Below are 23314 nucleotides of genomic sequence, written 5' to 3' on the forward strand. Positions count from 1 at the left end.
TTCCAATTTGCTCAGTGTTTTCTGCAAAACTCTACACAAAAACGCCATCATTTTGCACAGGTTTAAATTTTGCTCATTCAGAAAACACAAACACACAATATAATTAACTCAAGCATCAAAAAATGAACTCAAACAGTGCACATGTATCCATGTGTGAACATTCAGTAGCAAAACTGATGACACACCAGTCAGAATCTTAGGATGATATGCACAGGAGCACATGTGATTATGTGTTTTGGAAAATGAATCCTGGTAATGGGAAACAAAGAGGAATAGGTGGGGAAAATAAAAATGAAGGGGATGAGGTCAAAGGTAATTTGTTCCTGATGAAATACAAAGCACTATAGTTGAGCATGTTCTTCTGCATGGACTGACCATGAGGGAAGTTGGCCTACAGGCTCATCTACAAGATTTCAATATTACTTACACATACAATATAATTACAGTACATAGTAGCAATACTTCAGATGAGAGAACTTTCATTATATATACTCTAGCACATGTTGTACACCCTCAAACTCAGTATAGTTGAATTTATTTGTAGCCAAGTAGTCTTTACATGTACTGTATTTGTGCAGAACTGAGAGACGACTGTCTAGGGGAGGCAGAGAAGTCTTTTGTCAGAAGACTAAGAAACTGCTATAACAAATAAGGATAATACCAATACTGTAATGCAAATTGGCAGAGGATGCTGAATGAATGAATGAATGAGTGAGTGAACTTACTTTAATTATTTATTTATTTATTTATTCATTCATTATTTATTTATTTCTGTAAAGTAACTGACAGTATATTCCAATGTGTGTTTACTGTGTATTCAGTTGTTTGGTCTTAGAGCTTTTCATTTTCTGTAAGATCTCATGAAAGTAAACTTTTCTTAAAGTTTACTGCTGAATTTTACTGTATCTGCACCCCTCTATTTATGTCGTATACTGTAACAGTGATTGACTAGCAAAAAGATTCCTATTTCGCAAAAGGAGGTTTTTGTAACAGTGTTTTGAATTTGTCTCACTAGTGTTCTCTAGGCAGTGAAGTAGTGTGTGTATTTGGCAGGTTTGTGTGTCATCTGAGGCCAAAGTTTGAGTCTGACAAACGAGAACATGTTTTTGACTAAAGTATTTGATTTTGACCTGGAAGTTTTAAGTTTGCACAAGATGGTGTGTTGTTTTGAGATTGTGTTTATAGTTGTGAGAAAATGGTGAATTGTTTCATGAATTGTGTGTTAGCAATCGAGAAAAACTGTAACAGAGGACAGCAAAAAAAGGGACCATGAAAGCCTTTTTTATGTTATGTTAAACAGATATGTACTGGTTGCACATACCTGAAAACAACGATAACACTTATGTTTATTATTAAGGGGAAACTGGTAATAACTTTTTTGAGCCATTTTGCTCCTTCAATTTGAAAAGGAAAGTTGTGAGGTAACATCACTAAATGTGAGGTAAATGCATCAACTCTGAGTTTTGACTGGCTGGAAAGTACAGAACATCAGAAAAACATTTTTAAAAACAGACTGTAAATAAGTGAGATTTAAATATTTGAATGGATGAAATTTCACTGTTGTTGTAGAACACTATTCTAAAGTTTAGGAACAGTGACGTTACTGGATGGATGGATATACACATACATACATATATATGTAATATATTTTTGAATACAGTTTGGTGCTGCTAGAGGTGTAAAAATTGTACACTTCTCCTTTAAAATATAGTTTAGTTAAAATATATAGTTAAGGTTATCTTCCACCTTCACTGTGTAACATATAGTGTGTGTACTGGCACTCATCCACAGCTTGAGTTATCTCCTCACTGCAGGGGTGCGACATGTCCCTCCTTCTCCTCAGCAGCCAGTCTCCTGGGCAACACTGGGCTTGGTTTTCAGAAATGTTAGCTTTCCCCTCAGGACCTGTCTGGATTCGACACTGCACGCTGAGAGAAACTTTCACACCCACCATCCCTTGGGTCATTTACCATTAACTACCCAAGACTTGATTAAACCAAAGAGTGATACCTTTCTGAAATGTTTACTGGGATCCACCCTGCAGTGTCAAGAGGCAGTAATTCATTAGGAGGGAATGATGTTTAATGCATGGTTTGTCATAAATAGTTTTGAGTAGCCTGCCTCAAGGGAAACTAAACGATAAGCACACTATTTAGCATTTTAAAACAGCTTTTCCACAACACCATTAAAATGGGACTGGAGTGGAAACACAATGAAAAAAACTTTTCCAGTGTTTTAAAGGGGAACTATTATGCCCTATTTTACAATATGTAATATAAGTCTCAGATGTCACCAGAATGGGTCTGTGAAGGTTCAGCTCAAAATACAGCACAGATCATTTATTATATCATTTTTGAAAATGCCTATTTTGAGTGGAAGCAGAAACATGTCTCTTTAAATGCAAATGAGCTGCTGCTCCCCGTCCCCTTTTCCAGAATAGGGCTGTGCTAGCTTTACAGCTCATACCTCAGATTCTCTGCTAAAAACATCTGTTTGGTTTTGATTATCATGTCTATCGTGCTGAAATCATGCGTTTTAAACCATATTAGTTTAAACTCCTGATATACGGTTTTCTGAGCGCACACACACACACACACAGAAAGCGGCTGACGTACGGCATGGGAGTACTAAACTAAGTTCTCTTTCATGTCTTATTGAGCTTAAACTGTCAAATACACACGTTTATGTTAAAACACACGAGTTACAAAAACAGTCAGTTATGTCTGTAAAGGGAAACAGCAGGCAAAGAAATTGCATGTTTATATTAGATCTGTGTGGCAGCAGCGTAATATACAGTAAATAAAATCAATAAATCCACTGCTCTCTTGTCTCTTCTGAGGCTGGGACTCTAAATAATGTTCTGTGCAGCCAAAAGACAGAACAGCTAGCATGCTTTGCTCAAAATTTTGCAATGGCATTAGAACTGGAACATCGTTGTCGCTTGCGAAAACGCTCCCTATTTTTAATCAAATTCACTGGTTTTAAAACCACCACTTATAATTTTATGCAATACAATGAAAGCACACACATACAAACACATCTTTCCCCTGAAAAAAAAACAACGTTGCTGTGAAGCATCTGCAGCACATCCTCTGAGGCAAAGTAGGCCGAGGTCACCTCCTGACATAACCCTCATTAGTGTGACCGCAAAGTAAGTCAAAGAGCTTTTCTTTTCATGTCTGAAAATGTCAGAGACGACTTCATTAATTCAGGAAGGGCCAGGCAGGAGCCGTGGAGTTCTCTGTGAGGAGCATGTTCTCAAATGCCAGGCTTCTGTTCTGTCCATGCCACGACCTAACATACAACACCGCCTCTCCCTGGGAGTAGACATGAACACACACACTGCATACTGCACACCTAGCTTTAGACATGCTGCACACACAAATACAACCTGACGCGCTCACCCTGGGCTCTGATTGCACACATGCACAGTCTTTCGTATACTGTGTCCCAGCAAGCGCACACGTTGACAGGAAGTAGCCGAACCCCCTGCTTTTTTACATACAGCCATGTATGCTCTTTCATACACTGACAGCTGCACACCGGCTCCATGCTATGCAAATGCCAACCAACGTAGGGTTCGCTGGAGGCTCAGGAAAGAGAAGAAGGAGGAAAACAACAGAATGACAGGTGACCTCCCATTGACTGTCTAAAATTATACTAATGAAGTAATTATTGTTTATTTATTCCATCAAGACTGTGGTAAGGAGGGAACTCCAGGAGAAACACAGCAGCCAATGACTGGGAGACTATCCAATGAGATGAACTGAACTGAAGTCTAGTTTAAATGGGATAAATCAAGGTGGAATCATGGGAAATTACACCATAGAGAAGATTAGTCATGACTTTGGGACTCTGATGCGTTAGAACAGCAGGTTGCCGTCTTGATCTTTTGCCTCCGTCGTTCGCAAAATCTCAGCTACTTTGACGGAGGCGTGCAACATCTGAAGCTGTTTTTTACTATAAGCATATAATTTTCTCCCCTACCTCCCTCCCCAAGCCAATCATGTCAGGTTGCATGACAACAGCCCCTGTGAGAAGCTAAAATAAGCAGGAGATACAATAGAATGGGTTACAGGGTGACCTTCAGAGAAACACGACTAACTATCAGTCATGGAGGCGGCTTTACTCCAACTCTATGTTGGGATCCGACAGCACCCGTTTGTTTTCTAAATTATACAGCCTGGTGAGGAAAGTAAAGTAAGACAATGAAAGCTTGCATCCACAATCAGACTCCCATAAGGCTTAGGTCTATTTCCTGCTGAGAAGCAATTTCCCCCGCAGTCCAAACACTATGAGCGAGCAGGGGGGTCTGGGGACGGCATGTGGACCGGATGACTGTATAGCCCACATCCAATTACAATGAGGAACCAATCAGCTCATCTAAATTACTACTGCCCCACAATCCACCAGGAGTTAATGAGCCATTAACCATTTAATGAAATCCATATGATGCTGGATGGACACAGAGGAAATTACGTTGACTGGGTCAAAAGTTGAGGTGACTTTTATGTTAAAGCTCACTGAATTTATAAAGCAAATTGGCAACATCAGCAGCTTCTTAAACCCATCTTGTCATTTTCTTCTTAAAATTAATACCACAGTAGCAGTTTGACAGACTCAGTTATTCACTCTATAAAGCAAAGAACATCTGCTGACTTTCAGATAATGTTATAAACACATAGGATGTGACCACCATATCTGTAAAGCTAAAAAAAGTATTTTTATCAGTACTTAATTTTTTTTTCCAGAAAACATCCTTACAACCATAGCCACAACATATGCACTATATTGAAGCACAAAAATTATATCCGGGAAACATCCAATTGCTGTCCAGAAATGTTTTCTAACTTGCAAACAAATTTCAAAGATGACTTTGAAAGCATCCTCCCCAACATTTGACTTTCAACAAACATATAGAAGGAACTTTACATATCATGAGCTGTGTATGATGTGACAAACGTGTCACTTTCAGCAAAATACAAACCCAATTAGAGGATCAGAGATGGAGAGCTGACAGCAACACTCACTGTGCATGATTTAAACCGGATAATGAACAATTAGAGATAACCTTAACTGAACACCTGCTAATCAATGTCCAGTCTAATAGTGGTAGTATGCTGCTGTGTATACCATTAGGCAACTACTGAAGATGGGTAAAAGAATTGTGGGTAATCCTTTCATATACTCAAACAATCCCCTGACAGCAGTTCAGCAGCACTGTGACAGCTGCCTGTTCATACTCAAAAGGCTCTTTCATGTTTTGTTGCTGTAGCAAGTACCTCGGTATAATTAGAACAGAAATGGTGCTAACTTTCCCTTGCAGACAGAGCTGACACAAACATAAACATATAGAATAAGCTTTGTGAGTAATCTTAATATATTTAACTATTCAAACTCACCCACTACAGTGTAAATGTAACTGACAAATTTGGTACGAACAGCCATATTCACAACTTTCAGTTCCATTATAGTTCAATGCAGAGCAACAGACTGCTTTACTTTAGTCATTTCATGCAGTACACTGAAAGAACAGCCCAATCTTACCTTCATCAACACAGACTCGCTGAGTTTCTCCCGGTTTACAATTTTTATGGCAACTTTCTGACATGTGACACAGTGGATTCCCAGCTTTACGAGGCCTGGAGCGAAAGGAAAAACGAGAGAAGAGAGAAAAGAAATTCTGTCAACAAGCATAAAAAGTACATCAACCAAAAAGCACTTAGATGATAAAAGGCTGGTCCCAGCGTGAGTTTCATTTCGGCAAAATGAGAATTCTCCCACTAAAGCCCCCCGGTATCCATAATGTGACACCCAGGGGCACTTTTCATGTCGCAAAGTAAATGTCAGAGAACATACATAAACACAAACAAGGCCAGATCAGCGTTGGGTCCCCCTCAATGACTTTTTGTCATATCGATGATAAAAGACTGTCACTACGCTCAAAGGCTGACACGGGCACGTATATATATCAGCAAGCATTTTTGGCTAAATGCCAAGTCTGTGCATGCCTTTATTACCCCCATACATTTTTCAGCATGACTCTGCATATCAAACTGTTGATTTCCCAGAAGGTTTACCCAGGGGACAGAGGGGATATAAAGACCTGACAGGTCCCTGGATCTCTTTTATATGTAAGTCGTTAAAGCCCGAATGGCATCTCGCGCCACTTTCACGACGTGTCATTGATGTTGTATCACAGGAGAGGACGCAACGCAGATGCAATCTACACCCTCACGCTGGACTCGAGGGCGCAGCGGAGAGTGTCCGGGGACCCAATGAATATTTCATCTTGGTGTAATTGCCTTGCGCTGAGATGAACACACAGAGACATGTGTAAAATGCCATACGGCGGCTAATGCAATTGTGAGGTGAGTCACCAAGAGAACTTTCTAGGAAGACAAATGCTTGCATACAACTAGATCATGTTTTTGCCTAAACACTAAGAAAGAAACACTGAATTCTGATGGTGAATGTCAAACCTGATGTAAAGGTGGTTACTGGTCACCAGAATGGGATGCTTTTACACTAGCGTCCACAATGTCGATTACTTCCCTTGATATTGTAATTGCGATTATTAATGCTGACTAATAGAATTTACATTAAAAGACTGTTTTTGTGGGAGGCAACTGCATGCTGTATTCTTTATGTAGATTACACAAGCAAACTGGTTCAGACAGGATCAGTGGGAACAGACTGGAGTTCATTTCTTTCTGGGTTGCAAATTATAAGTCAAAATGATTTCATCTGAAAATGCTGAAGCTCTCATGTCAAAAGGCACTTCAAATTTCTATTAATTCTCTTAAAAATCATCAATCGTTCTAATCATTAAAGCAAAACTCTCTCAGCTGCAAAGGAAACCATGGAAACCTACAAGAGCACAACTAATCAAAGCTAGGCTAAAGTTAGGCTAGCACGTTTCAGTCAGAGTTCTTTGCAAAAAAAAAAAAATAAACATGGATGAGTCAACGACATTCGAGTCTCTCGAGCAAGTAAACAAGCAGTGTTCTTGTCATTTGCGGAGAAAAACAACACTCGCCCATAAGAGATTTCTCAACTAACACTTGATACACAACTCAAAAAAAGATGTTAGGTTACTAAGTTGTGAAGGAGGCGTGCTTGAATAAAATGTCTGCAAGCAATGGGAAGAGTAGAAACCAAAACGTTACCAAAAAAAAAACAAAAAAACCCCGTAAAATACAGAGTTGATTGAGTTTAAGTGGTACTTGAGCTCACCAAAAGTTTATACTTAGCATTAAAGGGTTTATTCATATATGAGCAACAACAGTAATACACTCTTATGGTTTCAATAGAGGGTTTTTGCAGCAAAACCAAAATAACCTTTCAGGGAAACGATCTTAAAATTTGTATTCTTAGTCTGAAAAACATTTAAATGACCTGAAGAAGCTATAAAGAACATTATGTGCATTTAAAAGCTTCCATAGTTCTCCGTGTAATCAAAGATACAAAAAATAACCTTTAAATTTACAGCATCTTTACCTTAAATGTCACTAATTAAATTAAAAGTTGACATACTCAGTGAATTCTACAAAATATTCAAGAAAGTCCAGAGTATCGATGGCAAAAAAAAATGGTAGTAAGTAATTATGCAGACTTCACCTTCTATTTACATGTACTTCTTACATAGTAGTAAACTGAAAGAGCACAGCTTTGATTCACTAACATGCACGGAGCAGCATGACATCATGTTCTCATGGTTGCACAGTGGAACTACATCCCCAGAGGCTCAGCATGTGTCCTCATAGGCTTTCCTCATCTTCCCGCCGCAGGGCCTCAACAGATCAATAAGTGGGAGTTCATCAGTTAGAGTGAAATGCCTGCTGGTGACCTTCAGCAATAACATGCAACAGTAATCACCAGGACTTCTCCCATCAACCACCACTCTGTGTCAGATCTTCTCTGCTGTACACGCAAACACACACAGACAAGGGTCTCATTCCTATTTTTCACATAATCTCTCCCTTCGCTATAATGCCCACGTCCAACCATAGAAATACGCAATAACGTTTCTTATTAACTACAGTGTGTCTCTACTACAAAAAATAAATCCCATGTTAGGCCTTTAGATCCATTTATTTTGCCAGGACTCTTTTCTTTTCTTATCAAAGAGCATGTAGCATGAGATTTGGCAGTAAAGTTGAGCACACAATAGAAAACCATGGCTCTTGCCAAGGTCCTGTAGTCCCACTCAGATCTATTTTTGATTAATGTAGCAGCATCAGGGCTCCAGCAGAAAAACTCCATAATTATACAATGACTGAAACAAATGGAGTCTGTCTGAGGCTAAATGGAAAAGGTTACTTATGCTTATTTATTATGCATGTTGCTGATACAGGTATTATGTACTGTATGTAAGTGGCTCGTAAAAGTCAACCTGAATGTTAACCATACTTTGTCAACAATCTGGAAGTTGACTGTTGACGCATGAAAAACAACAATGACCTACAGTCACCATTAATATTTTAACATGTTTGAGAACATTATTTGTTATTTAAAGTGGGCACTAAAATCCACAGAATCTCATCTATTTTATATTAATCCATTCTAGTGAACAAGAAAATGCAAATGCTCTTCATATACATCCACCGATGTACAGTTTGGTTATTTGGAACTTGTTCTCAACACAAAAGAGATACCAAGAGACCAGTAAGTCATGTTCAATATTGTATTGCTGTTCCATGCATTTATTCACTGACTTACAAAAACCCAGAACTGACAAGTTCACTGGATCATTAAAATTGTTCAGCAAGAACGATTTAAAAAAATAACTAGACCACAACGTATACCAAAAAATAGAACAGACTGAAAAATAAACTCAATGTACTATTGAAATAGTTTTTTTTAATGATGTTTAGACATTTATAATCAATGTTGCTAACATTTAAGTTTTTACTGAGAAATGATCAAAAACATTTACATTTAAGCATTTATTTATTGCGAATAAATAGTTGCATTTCCTGGGAATCGAGCCCATGACCTTGGCTTTGAGAACATGATGTTGTTCTGTACTATGGACCTGCCTGGATCGATACATCACAAAGGCAATTTATGAAAACCGCAAAATATCATGTTAAATTATTACAAATTATATTAATATACTATATTAAATTATACAAATAACTAGGGCTGCAAAACAATTAATCGCATTCAAAATAAAAGTTTATGTTTACATACTATATGTGTGTGTGCCGCGTATATTTATTATGTATATATAAATACACACACATACACACATAAAAATGTTAAATTTATATATAAAATATTTATATTTATATATAATATAAATGATACACAAGTATAAATATATATACACAGACAAATATGTTTAAAATATACACAAATATGTGTGTATTTATATATACATAATAAATATGCACAGTACACACACATACAGTATGTAAAAGTAAACTTTTATTTTGAATGCGATTCATCGCGATTAATCGTTTTGCAGCCCTACAAATAACTGATCTGATGTCCATGAAGTGATGTAATGAATACAAACTGACAACCATTACTCTTAAAATCACTTTTTGCAATAAGATAAATGCTAATATTTCAAACCTCTGTCCCTCCACATCTCCATTCACCCAATGAGTGCTGACTCCAAACACAGCCAGTCAAAAGTGTCTGACAGTGATGCAGGGCAGGTGTGAATCGCAGGGATTCGATGAGCGCTTGTGTTCTCTGACAGGCTGTTTAGAGCAGGCCAGCAGGAGTGTCTTCAGCGGTGATGAGCGCTAACCACTGAAAACAATAACACAAACTGCTCTAATAACAGCCAGAAGCTCATAAACCCTAGGAGTCAGGCATCATCTTTTATGTTTATTTTATTTTCCTCATCTCCGTCACTGTTTGCACTGTAAAAATCCTTCAATTAGTGCTTTTATAGCTTCTGCCTGGGGGGGAATGGTGGTCTTGAGATCACCACCCACACTTTCACCACTGCTCTTCCTTCTGTCTTGTAACTTCCAGCGCTCTGCTTTTATTTAAAGGGGTCATATGATGTTGCTAAAAAGAACATTATTTTGTGTATTTGGTGTATTGAAATGTGTTTATGCGGTTTAAGGTTAAAAAAACACATTATTTTCCACATACTGTACATTATTGCTTCTCCTCTATGCCCCGCCTTTCTGAAACTCAGAGTGAGCAGAGGCCGGCTTGAGTGAGCAGAGGCCGGCTTGAGTGAGCAGAGGCGGGCGGGCTTGCGGCAACCACATGTGACGACCCCGGGCTGGACTCCGCTTCGTCCACGGTGAAAGCCGATCCGGCGATCCACAGCGCGAAGTTGATGTATTTCCTCAGCAACCAGCACGGATCAGCTCCAGGCATGACGAAGCGGATATCGTCTTCTTTTGGAAGGCCAAACAAAGTAGTTTCGCTTTCACAACGAAACACACAGCGCCTTCACGACATGGCGGCGGCGGCAACAACAATACTACAGCGAGAATAAAAGTTACGCCTTCTTTCTTTGCATGAACATTTGGGCGGCGTTATGCAAATCTTCCCACATAGCGACGTAGACATGTGGGAGCGTGTTAGAACGAACCGTTTTAGGTAGGCGTGGTTGACTCGTAACTTTTTTTAAAGAATATCTCTTTGGATTTGAGACTTTAGTCTTTGCAACTTTACAGATCTTCTTTATGCACCAAGAGCTTGTAACACTACAAAGCGAAAGGAAAAATTTAAATCGCATCATATGACCCCTTTAAAGGCTGTTTTTAGCATTTGCCACTGAGGCTCCACTGAGCAGCTGGATGGAGATAAATGAGTCGCTTTGCATTTCAAATCACTAATTGTTCATGCGGGTTCCAGCGGTCCAGATCGTCCATGGGTCTCTTTTTTTAGAGCGCTTATCACCTGGAACCTGCTAGCAGACACTCAGATACTCAAACCTATGAAATTTAGTTTAACCTTAGCTTGGCCACAACTGTAAATTACTGTGCAAAGATTCCTACAAGTGATTGGAAGAAAAAAAGGAAGTAATACTCCTCACTGTCACACTTGGGAAGGACATGAGAGTTTCATCTATATAGATTTGTTGTGGTAAAGGTAAAATGAAATTTGTAAAATAGTTTGGGCCTGAAAAATCAGAATGCTGCCAGTAGGGAGCAATTCTGCATTAAATATGAAACAAGTATCTCTGTTGCTTAGATACTCACAGCAGAGTAAATGTAAAACCACACACTTCACATAAAACGTATGCCTTAGTGCCTCTCTATTTCATTCGTTGTGAATTATATACAGTATGTATTTCAAATAAATGCTGTTCTTTCGAACAAATTAATCATCAAAAAAATCCTAAAGAGTAATGGCTGATGAAAATTCATCCTAAAATATATAAAATATTATTTATTTCCTCAGTATAAAACAATAGAAGTCAATGGAAAGTCCCCACCACCATTAAAACATAAATGAGTGTGTGTTTTCCAGGTGACTGCCTTTTAGAGAGAATTCTCAATGTGCCATCTGTGCCTGTCAAAAGCATGATTGATTATCCTAAAATCTGAATATGAATCATATATACATAAAGTATGGAAATCAAGTTGGGTATAGCAGTAGTGAAAAGTTACTTTAAATAGTAGTCCATTTGGGATATGTGCAGTTCCATGAGACACAAGGGAACCATCCCAATGAGGGATTCAATAAGCAAGGGATCGCTCTCTTTCTCCTATGTGACTCTTCTGTGTGAGCATGTAATGTAGATTGTTGCATTTATCAAGTGTCACTGAAACAATCTGAGATGCCATCTGCTAATTGCAAACACACAGGATTTAAAAGGAGTCCCCTCAGGCAGACAGACTGAAGCCCAATCCCTCCCAATCGCGTCCTTCATGCTGTACTCCGAGCAGCCGGGAGTGATTATGACCCGAATGTCGACCCACCATGAATGTGGTGAAGGGGCAAAATAAAGTGAATGTCAACAGTGTCTGAACACTAACATTGATTAAATTAGCAGACAAATTTAACCAAAGCTGCCTACAAAATATAAACACTACAAGCAACTTTAACCCTGCTAAAAAATACATTTTATGGTTAATCAGAAGAGAATTGCAATAGAGAGCAAGGGTTTGCAAGGGTTTTAGTTTCAGTAGCAAAAGGGTCTGGGTTCAATACAAGTTAAGCTCAATCAACAGCATTAGTGGAATAATGTTGATTACCACATAGTACATTTCAACTAACCCTTCATTTTCTTAAGGAAAAAATGCTAGGTTACGGTGGGGCCCATTTTTAGAGAATTTAAAAAGCAGAAATGTGAAACTTATAATTTTTGAATAGCACTTAACATTAATCCTGTTCAGGGGCGTACATTTCGTCTAACAGTTGGGGGGGGACAATAAACATAAAATTTCTCAAGAGCGATTTTTGAAGGGGACACAAATAATACAGCTAAAATTGTACTTGTAAGGATATGTATACACAGACAAAACCCTTACTACTATTAGTGCAGCAGGGAGACCGTGCCAAATTAGACAACGTCAAGCTGTGACAGCGCTCGTGCCCGTTGTATCCGTAACAGTGTTGCCAAGTCCGCGGTTTTCCCGTGGAATTGGGCTACTTTATCACTGTTGCCGCGGGTTGTTTTTCATGTCCGCGGGTTGAAGCGACCCCAACAACGTGTATTTTAGCCCCCGGAACGCGATTTTTACCAGGGGACTGGCTAAACGCGTTTAGTTTGGGATAGTTTTGGGTAGCAATTGGGAGGGTTTTGTTGTAAAAAACCTGGCAACCCTTTTTGTCAAGCAGGTAACGTTATTATTGCTAACTTAGTGACTCATCGAAAAATACATTGGCATCATCTGTATTAAAGAGAAAATAATCCCTTCATCCGATGTTTAAGTGAATAAAATAGCCTTGACAGCCTTGGAGTTCCACAACTGTTGACTTTGTTCTCTCTCACCGGACTTGTGTGTGTAGGTGATGTAACAGAGGAAAGCAGGCATTTGGACCAAATCACTGTGAGGCAAGGGAGGGGAGACTCAAAATGTTCCTAAACTTAAAACGCATTTTTGTCCCGTTTGTGTTGTTTTACTACTTACACAATTATTTAAAGTATAAAACATTGTTATTTACAATACACAAACTGGTTTTTAATCATATTTTTAGGGGGGACAACCCTCAGATAGACAAACTAACAGATTTCCTACTACTGAACATCACTGTCTATGTGTGATCTTTTCCCTTTATGAATTAGCTTTATGAAGAACTCACAATCATTGAAATTAATGTGAGGAATGTTAAGGATATTGAATTGAAAACTTAATCGGTCACACTTCATTTTAAGGTCCAATTCTCACTATTAACAAACCATTAACTATGACTTTTGCCTCAATAGACCCCTAATTTGCTGCTTATTAATAGGTAGTGAGGTATTGGGTAGGATTATGGATGTAGAATATGGTCATGCAGAATATGTGCTTTAAAAACAGCCAACATGTTATTAAGAGGCAATTAGGCATGCTAATAAGCAACTAGTTAATAGTGAGAATTGGTCCCTATACCTAAGTGTTACCACTTAATCTTAGCAATAACTTATTTTGCTTTGAAAGCTAAGAGTAACACATTCAGCAGAACTGTAATTTACTCAGTCACACATCACAACCAAAGCAAAACGGTGCTTTGGCACTGCTGATGTGCATGTATGGTGCTTTTAGCAGTTGCTTTAGCCTAACATACTCCAGTTTTTATGTATGCTAGAGTATGCATATAACGCACATGATGCAAATTTTTTCATCAGCATAGTAGCCTACACAGCCTGTAGGTTCTTTCACACTAATTAGTGTGTTTACAGTGGCAACACTGCCCATGCCCATTGCTTCAGTCAAAGTTGTTTCACAATTTTAAAAAAAACTAAATTTTTTATTGGTGATACACTGAACAAGAATGAAACTTCATAGTGTGCATGTGTTGAGCACCTGTGTTTGTACTCACAATCAAATGGAGCATACTTCGAAAGGCTATGTGTTCAACTGTACACATAAGCTAAGCTTTCATGTCAAAACTGAAGTAGGCCTATACTTTGGGTTTGTGTCAGAGATGTGCACCTGCAGGTTAATAGTATTTATAGATCCTAATGTAAAAAACAGGCTGTGTGACTATAAGTAATGATTATCTCAAGATGTAGATCGACTTGAAAATCCAAATGAAAAACATACACTTTTTTCTTTATTGTTCACATACCAGTGATTACCCTCCCTCATGCCAGTGTTGGTTGCCAACCCTTGCACTGTTTGATGGTTATGCAAATATTTTTTATAACAAAATGTAGAAGTACAGATGCAAAATGGGACTGTGAGGTGGGAAGTGCAGAGGTGAATGGAACTGTCATAGTACTACACAAAAATGCTTAGTAGACAGTCACTCAATATTCTGTCAAGCATTCTCATTTTCTCCCCTACAGGCCAAAATAAATCAATGGACTTATTTCGGGCCCATGTCCAAAACCAGTCCCATAGCTTGTACACAGGATCCCTGGAAGGAGGAAGGATTGGACAGCAGACATGTCTCCAGCTGCCCCTCCCTGAAGCACATGCTCCATGAGTATCTTGGGTCCGATTCAAATAAAAGGGCTGTGTGCCAACGGCATTAAACGTGTTTATTGCTCTTAATGAAAGCCAAGGGGAGCCAAATAAATCCTCAAAGGCTAAGCTGTTAGTGCTGCCTCCTGGTGGGCTGTGAAAGTGACCAAGATATCCCAGAGAACTGGACAGGAGGTGCTGACAGATGAAACAATGGACAAAAATGTTACGTTGATCCTGTACTTAATCCAATCTAATCAAATCTAAGAGCAAACCCCAATGCCAAATCCCAAAACCCAATTGTTAAATTGGCAGTGGCCTACCAGAAGCACATGAAACACAATGCAGAAGTGCTTTGGGGGGTAGAAGGGAGGGTTTGGGGGGGGTTGCATTATACCGGTCACCATTGTAGGAGGCTGTTGACATCTCTCTCAAGCACTGACTGATTCAAGTGCTGCGTATGTGACGGCTCGCTCATTACCCCACTGCCTACTGGAGATTAACAGTCATGCGTGGAGATTTCTGCCTCTCAACACATCATCTGCTCGCTCTCTCACACTCCCGCTCGTCTCGCTTTCTTCCTTTTGATCCCCTCTCCTCTTCATTCATTACAGATAAAGCAGCCTTCACAATGAGTCTGTATGGTTTGGATAAAGACAATAGAGTAGAAAGGTTGAGGAGAAAGCCATGGTCCAGTTATTATACAAAAGGCACTGCAATGAAAACAATACTGCCCCTGATTATTCCATGACTGTTATGCATTCAAGAATCAATGTACATCATGAAAAGGATAGTTCACCCAAAAATGGAAATTCTGTTATAATTTATTATCATCATGTCGTTCCAAACCTGTACGAAATCCTCCTAGAGAACACAAAAGAAGTAGTTTTAAATGTTTTTTCCATAAAAATGAAAGTCACTGGCCCCATTGACGTTCAGTGTATTGACAAAAACAGACATTTGAGACTTGAGGGTGGCACAGTGGCTCAGTGGTTAGCACTGTTGTCTCACAGCAAGAAGGTCCCCGGTTATAGCCCCGGCAGGGAAAGGAGGCCTTTCTGTGTGGAGTTTGCATGTTCTCCCTGTGTCTGTGTGGGTTTACGCTGGGTGCTCCGGTTTCCTCCCACAGCCCAAAGACATGCAGATTAGGTTAACTGAATACTCTAAATTATCCTCGGACCTGTGTGTAAAGAAAAGACTTGTGTATGGATTAACTGGTTCTTGCCATGAATATAGCCATAGATGCTGGATTGACGTTTAGAAGGAAATAAACAAACATTTCAGATTTGAAAATATTATAATGGCAGAATTTTCCTTTTTGGGAGAACTATCCCTTTATAGCGAAAACCTCCAAAATATTAACATGACATTTATTTTATTTGTTTTTTATTTTTTATTTATTTATTTATTTTTTACTGATGCAGGCTTCTTTTCTAACATGCGACATACCATTAAAATAATTATGCGCATTTGTGTCTGGTGATTGAGGACTGCGAGAGGTGTTATTAACGTCATTCACTTATTTCCGCTGAAGAGCTATTGACCCACTCTGCTCCTCTTTCTTATTTACTGTTATGACAGCTCGCTGTCACTCCTCCTCCCTCGACCTCAGCCAATCATGTCACCCCACTGAAGCTGTTACAGCCAATAGGCTATTGATTAACTGTCTTTGTTACTTCTCAGATGAGATTCAGGACACTGCGATCAGGATCACTTCAGCAGAGGAGGACGAACAACAGCAATAAAGATTTGTGTTTTACATATAATTTAGTTAACGCATTTATCATGCAAATAGGTTTAAATCTGTCCTGAAAGTGTTTCAAGGAGTGAATTAAGTTCAATGTAAATAAAAGGTACAAGTGGGAACACTTTTCAATAGAGTTTAAATTATTTAGATTGGTCAATGCTTTAGGTATCATAAAATAACAATGAACAAAATTTTTACTGCATCTATTAATCTAAATGCATGGTAATTTATCAGGGATGAACTGAGACAGCCAAATTAAGGTCAAACCCAATAAAAGATCGATATTGAAAATGCAATAATATTTTTTTTTCTCTAAAAAATTAAAAATAAAACAAAAAATAAAATCAATTGTTTTAAAAGTGTATTCAGGCATCACAACATTATAAATGTGCAGGATGTAAAATGGATATTCATTTTAATATTTGCTAAATATTACAATTAACAGTAAACAATTATTATTATTATTATTAGTAGTAGTAGTAGTAGTATTAGTAGTAGTAGACTTTTATCAACTGATGAAATCTCCAATGTCTGCCAATAACTGATACTGTGCATCTATGTATCTATGCATCCAGTTTCCTCCCACAGCAGGTTAGGTTAACTGAAGACTCTAAATTGTCCCTGGATGTGTGTAAAGACAAGACTTGTGAATGGATCGACTTGTGTATGGATTAACTGGTTCTCGCCATGAATATAGCCATAGATACTGGAATGGCCTTAAGAAGGAAATAAACAAACAAACAAAAACTATATATTAATATGCATAGAAATTAGCATTAATCTAGATGAATAAATGCTGTAAAAATACTGTTGATTCGTTCATTTGTTCACGATATTTCATGTATTTACAGCACTAACGTTAATCTGTATCTGCCACAGTACTTTTTTGTAAGAGTAAAAGGTACCACCCGCCTCACTAGATTGGATATTAATCTTTCAAAAACAGCACTACTGTATATCAGTACAACCCCTACAATGTAAGCAGCCCATCAGATGCTGTGCAGCAGCATATTTTATTGCAGCAGTCTCAGATCTGCGCCTGGGCATCAGGCCAGCATTACAGACCCCATCAGACCAGTGACACGACCTCTGCTTTCCTCCTCTCTTGCACCGTTTATCAATCAGGCCTGCACATGCGCGCTCCGGTACCAGAACACAGAATGAGAAAGGAAAGAGAGAAAGATTAGAGGAGACTAGAGACATGCCTTCTAGAGTCATGAGTATTCACACAGCATCGCACGCGGGGAAAGATGAGGACAGAGCAGCCTGTTACACAGCACATTCACGTATTGAGTATTCCACTGAGACGGCAAAAACAGACAGACATGCACCAAGACCAGCCCTCTCTCATACACGTATCTTCTGTTCTTAACCTTTTGCCAGTCCCTTTGGGATGTGTATATGTGAGTGTGTGAGTGGGTGGGAGTAGATTAGTTCAGCAGGAGTGTAAAGGCACAAGGTTAGGGAGGTTACAGAGTTAATACCTCTGTGTTCTGGGGTTTCTCTGTGATTCTCACATCTCACTGGGGGAGTCAAATAAAGAGTCACTTAAAACAAAGAGTGGAATGACAAAGAAAGAGACTGAGAGAAATGGAGTAAGAAAAGATGAGCAGGGTGAGAGGGAGGGGACAGACATAGTGGCGGAAAAAATTGTCAGAACAACGTCTCTCGCTCAAGTAGCGGTGTCTGTTCTTATTTAGGATAGACTGTCTGGAGAAATGTCAATAAATGCTGACAGAGCAAGACCCTGAGCGCTGCTTTAAGATGAGTGTGGCCTCCGGTCTGATAAATAAACTGAAAGTTTCATGATCTTCAAGTTCTTCAAGTCACCCAAGTTCAAATAGGTTCACCCAAAATTCCCTCTTGTGTGGAACAGGAAAGAAGAAAAACGGAAAAATGTACTGGTCATTTTTTCCTGTGCATTATATATTAGCTTTCTAAAGTTTTATTATTGCTTTATTTTACAGAACAAAATTATTCACTGACAATGAATCAGTCTGAATGATTCGTTCAGACTAATTTGATTCTCGAATTCAACTCACTGACTCATTAATTCATTTGAGGCGGTTAAGGATAGTTCACTCAGAAATGAAAATTATGTCATCATTTACTCACTCGTGTCATTCCAAACCTGTTTGACTTTATTTCTTCGGTGGAACACAAAATAATATACTTTGAGAAATGTCTCAAGGAAAGTTTCATGATCTTCAAGTTCTTCAAGTCACCCAAGTTCAAATAGGTTCACCCAAAATTCCCTCTTGTGTGGAACAGGAAAGAAGAAAAACGGAAAAATGTACTGGTCATTTTTTCCTGTGCATTATATATTAGCTTTCTAAAGTTTTATTATTGCTTTATTTTACAGAACAAAATTATTCACTGACAATGAATCAGTCTGAATGATTCGTTCAGACTAATTTGATTCTCGAATTCAACTCACTGACTCATTAATTCATTTGAGGCGGTTAAGGATAGTTCACTCAGAAATGAAAATTATGTCATCATTTACTCACTTGTGTCATTCCAAACCTGTTTGACTTTATTTCTTCGGTGGAACACAAAATAATATACTTTGAGAAATGTCTCAATGTTTTTTGTCCATACAATCAAAGTCAATGATCATCAAAGCTGTTTGGTTACCACGATTCCACAAATATCTTCTATTATGTTCCACAGAAGAAAGATACAGGTTTGGTGAGTAAACACCCTCATGAGTAGCATGGACTACTTTTATGATACTTTAATAGGGCTTTACGTTCTTTTTAACGACAATGTCAAAAAAATGACCATTACTGTATATTACAAGTAATGTCACAGTGATTTTGGAAAATGATGAAGAGCCTGTTTTCAGGATTTGTGAATCACAAAACTCTCTCAATGATAACACAAATCAGTTTCAGTCTCCTGTATTTGTAATAACAGAGCAATAGAAAAGTCATAGGCAGAGGACTTGACAAGAAAAAAACATGTTGCTAAATAAATCAAACTAAATTTGCATTCTATTAGCATTCTTATATTACTGCCGATCAAGTGAATAGCATCGACATCATAACAGGATCACTGAATTGTTTTTAAAGAGCCAATCACTTATCTTTCTAAGAAAAAAGTACATTACATCTCAAAGAAAATATAGAAGTCTGACATCCACCTGTTAGAGGCCATCTGACGAAGACTCGCATCCGCTTCATCTTCCCCAACACAGCAGCACCCCACTAGGTCAAAAGAAGACACTGAGCGGACCCATTCATTATTAATCAGCTAATTAAAAGAGGTTCACTCCTCCTATCACACAACAGATGATGAATGGAGAGGGAAGGACTAGAAAACAGGACAAGTCCCCTGGGGAAGAGAGAAGAAAGTGAGAGAGACCAATTGGGGGAAGTTAGTGTGAGATGCATCTAAGATGTGAAGGGGACCCTGAGTAAACAAACAGCAAAGTTTCTTCTCATTTCAAGCGACTGAATCCTTATACGATAGAATATTAAAAAGACAAGTGAGCAAGAACCACACTGATTTTTGGGCACACACATCAGACCTTGAATGTATCTGAATAATAAAAAAAAAATTACAATTAAAGTTTTCAAAGAAAGCATGGTGCAGCAGAGAGACTTAGCAATAATGTTATGCTCCAAAATATTTATTTTTAGGATACTAAAAGATTGTCTTGACTGCACATATAAATCATCAGTTTATTGAATATTTTTCTACTTTCTGGAAAATATGCTCTTATTCAACTATTTTCAAATAGCCTAAATTTCAAATAATTTTCAGCAAAGAATCCTGAAAAATGTTTCACTGCTTTCACAGAAATATTAAGCTGCAAAACAGTTTTTAACATTGATGTTCATATTTTTTTCATCACCATATCAGCTATATTATGATGTCTGAAGGATCATTTGACACTAAAGACTGGAGCTGCTGAAAATTCAACTTAGCCATCACACACAGAAATAAATAATATTTAAAAAAATATTGAATACTCCTTGAAATGGAGAACCATATAAATTTACTCGGTCCCACTTTATATTAAGTGGCCCTAATACCTGTGTACTTACATAGTAACTAGATGTGTACATAGTATGTAACCACAGTGCAAGTACACATTAGTACATAGTATCGACAGCTGTAATGTTTGTGTAACTACACATATGTAACAACCCACTGAATTGTATGTGTAAATACAAATGTGTAACAGGACATTGGTAACAACACTATTTGGTAATGAAAGTACAAATGTGTAACAGATCTAACAGCACTTTTTGCGGTTGGTGTCCAGAATGTTACACTTTATATTAAGTGGACAGTTCCTGAGGAGTTACCATGCAAGTACACTGGTATTACAGTGGTGCACCAACTCCACCAACTTGAGATCCAAGTCCTCTCACTTTACATATCCCTAAACCTACCCATTTCCACTCCCAAACCTACCCATCTCCACACCCTGGATCAAATGGACCCCCTTGTTCCAATTACTCTTATACATATTGTAGTTACAAAATGTAGTTATATATGTCATGTTACACATTTTTACTTACACAAACCATTCGGAGAGTTGTTACATGTGTGTAGTTACAGAAATATTACAGCTCTAGATAATATGTACCAATGTGTACTTGCACTGTGGTTACATACTACGTACACATCTAGTTACTATGTAAGTACACAGGTATTAGGGCCACTTAATATAAAGTGGGACCATTTACTCTAAAAGAATACTTCGGTATAGTAGTATAATAGTACCACATTGCATTCTGATACAACCACTGTACCATGGTACCACCACATTACTTTCTTATAAGGGAACTTTCCTGACAAATGTGCATTTTTACAGTTTCACTGCCTGAGCAAAATTTGGCAAACACTGCACATAATCTTGAAACTCCAGCACTATTCCAAGATTTCTCACAATATTTGGCCATTTGTAATTTACAGCAACATTGCAGTGTGTTTGTCTGCAATTCCGCCATCATGCGACTTTTCCCAGAGGTCCTGAAGAACTGCATATCTCCTCTTTAATTACGAGCCTTTTATATAACACACACACACACACATGCATTAACACACATACACACACACACACACATACACACACACTGCTCAACCTGCTTCCTCAACTTAAAAACTAATTAAGTCACAGGAGGGCGCATGCTCCAGTTTTTTTCCTCCTCAGCCATGTGATTAGAGAGAGAGTGGAAGAGTCCTGGCATCTGAAGAAGAGGAAGAGAGAGGAGGAAGCAGAGAATGTGCCCTGACACAGACGGATCATGCTTTGAAATGCATATAAAGCCATGTTTTTTTGTGTGTCTGAGAGGATGGCGTCCTATATTACGCCCTGATAATGACCCTCAACACATCCAAAAGCTGTAACAACTGTAAAAGAAAACAAATTCAGAATGGAATTAGGACACACCCTTGATTTCCATTGAATGCACATTTCCATACGCTCCCTTTTTCTGCATTTCCTTTTTCCAGCTATACCTTCCTTGTCCATACTACACCATTAATTACTTTGCAAACGGTGCTGAATCAGCTTCATACCAACCCACATGCCTGCAGGAACTGCATGGCTAAGAGACTAGTCAAACCAGTGCCAGTCAAGTTAATTGAAACCGAGGACATCAGAGTCGACTGATATAATGATTCGTTTATAGCGCCTTTAAATATTTAATGACTACATTAACAGAGAAGATAATGTCAATGTATTTTCTAGACAGACAGTGCTGTAGTATCCTATGCGTGGGACGTGACCAGAACAGGTGTTAGTCTGACAGGCTGCCAGTGCTCAGTATCCTCCACAGATTTCCCATCATGCCTGTTTCCTTTGATCTCCACATCCAATGGTGTCTTAAATTAGAGAAAGACCCACCATTCTTCATTTACCCTTCCAATTATCTCCAAACAGCTGTCCTCAGATTTCAAAATGCAAAAATCTTACATCCACAAAAGCATGCATTTACAAATGCACACATTTTGTAATTCAAGAAGATGTTGTGGATTTTTCAAAGCATCTGAGTGGAGATATTGTGGGTTTGTGAAGAGATATTCATATCATCATGCACGTAAGCTTGTGTTTGAGGCTATTACACCAAAGAGGTGCTATTTTACAATACATTAGCCCAACTGTATACCTCTCAGATGTCTGAAATGAGTGCTGACCAGGGTGCCATTAGCAGGAGACATTCCTATTGTCATTAAGCCTCATACCGTAGATGTGCTAACATCACTTTATGACAGATCTTTTCACATTAGAAATGCTTTCATGTCAGTAGTTTTATTAATGGGGAAAAGAGTAATTTCAAGGCTCCTCGAAATGGCATTTAATTGGAGAAAACATTCAATAATGTTGGGGAGCAGAAATTGTCTTGAATTTTGAATTGTCTTGAATTGGTCCTCCTTTAATATTAAATATTTGTTTTTTACAGCTCTTTTCCATTGTGCTGTATATGTATAAATCACCTTCTCATATCATTATTATGCCATGGTATTTTTTCATATATTTTTCTGTGTTAGTGCAGCACTAATTTAAAAAGTATGTTATGGCAATAATTATGTTATTTATAACTGATAAATGATCAATATTAGCATTTTATACAATTTTGTTAAAAAAAAATACTAGGTAGTACATTTATGCATCACTATATTATAATATAATACAAGGTCACACTTTATTTTAAGGTCAAATTCTCGCTATTAACAAGCCATTAACTATGACTTTTGCCTCAATAAACTCCTAATTTGCTGCTTATTAATAGTTAGTAAATTGTTAAGTTTAGGTATTAGGGATGTAGAATATGGTCATGCAGAATATGTGTTTTATAAGTCCTAATAAACAGCCAATATGTTCATAATAGGCATGCTAATAAGCAACTAGATAATAGTGAGAATTGATCCCTATAGTGTTACCAAATACGAATATTTGTTTTGATATATAAAGATTACATTTATCAGTGTGATTAAATTGAAAGTATTTTTAAAGATTAACTTTAATTTAGCATTAGATGATGGCAAAGATCATTTATATATATATATATAT

General features: G+C 38.0%; 1 protein-coding gene across 2 annotated transcripts in view; it reads right to left on the reverse strand.

The window, feature by feature from the left end:
* Positions 1–23314, reverse strand: part of brsk2b (BR serine/threonine kinase 2b) — a 150260-nt gene that overhangs the window by 68415 nt on the left and 58531 nt on the right. For both annotated transcript variants that reach the window (XM_016541037.1, XM_016541036.1), the window contains exon 2: positions 5548–5642. In XM_016541037.1, coding sequence (XP_016396523.1) covers positions 5548–5642 — 95 coding nt within the window. The remainder of the gene's footprint in view (positions 1–5547; positions 5643–23314) is intronic.

Source organism: Sinocyclocheilus rhinocerous, unplaced genomic scaffold, assembly GCF_001515625.1.
Source record: "Sinocyclocheilus rhinocerous isolate Xijiao unplaced genomic scaffold, SAMN03320098_v1.1 scaffold368, whole genome shotgun sequence".
NCBI lineage: Eukaryota > Metazoa > Chordata > Actinopteri > Cypriniformes > Cyprinidae > Sinocyclocheilus > Sinocyclocheilus rhinocerous.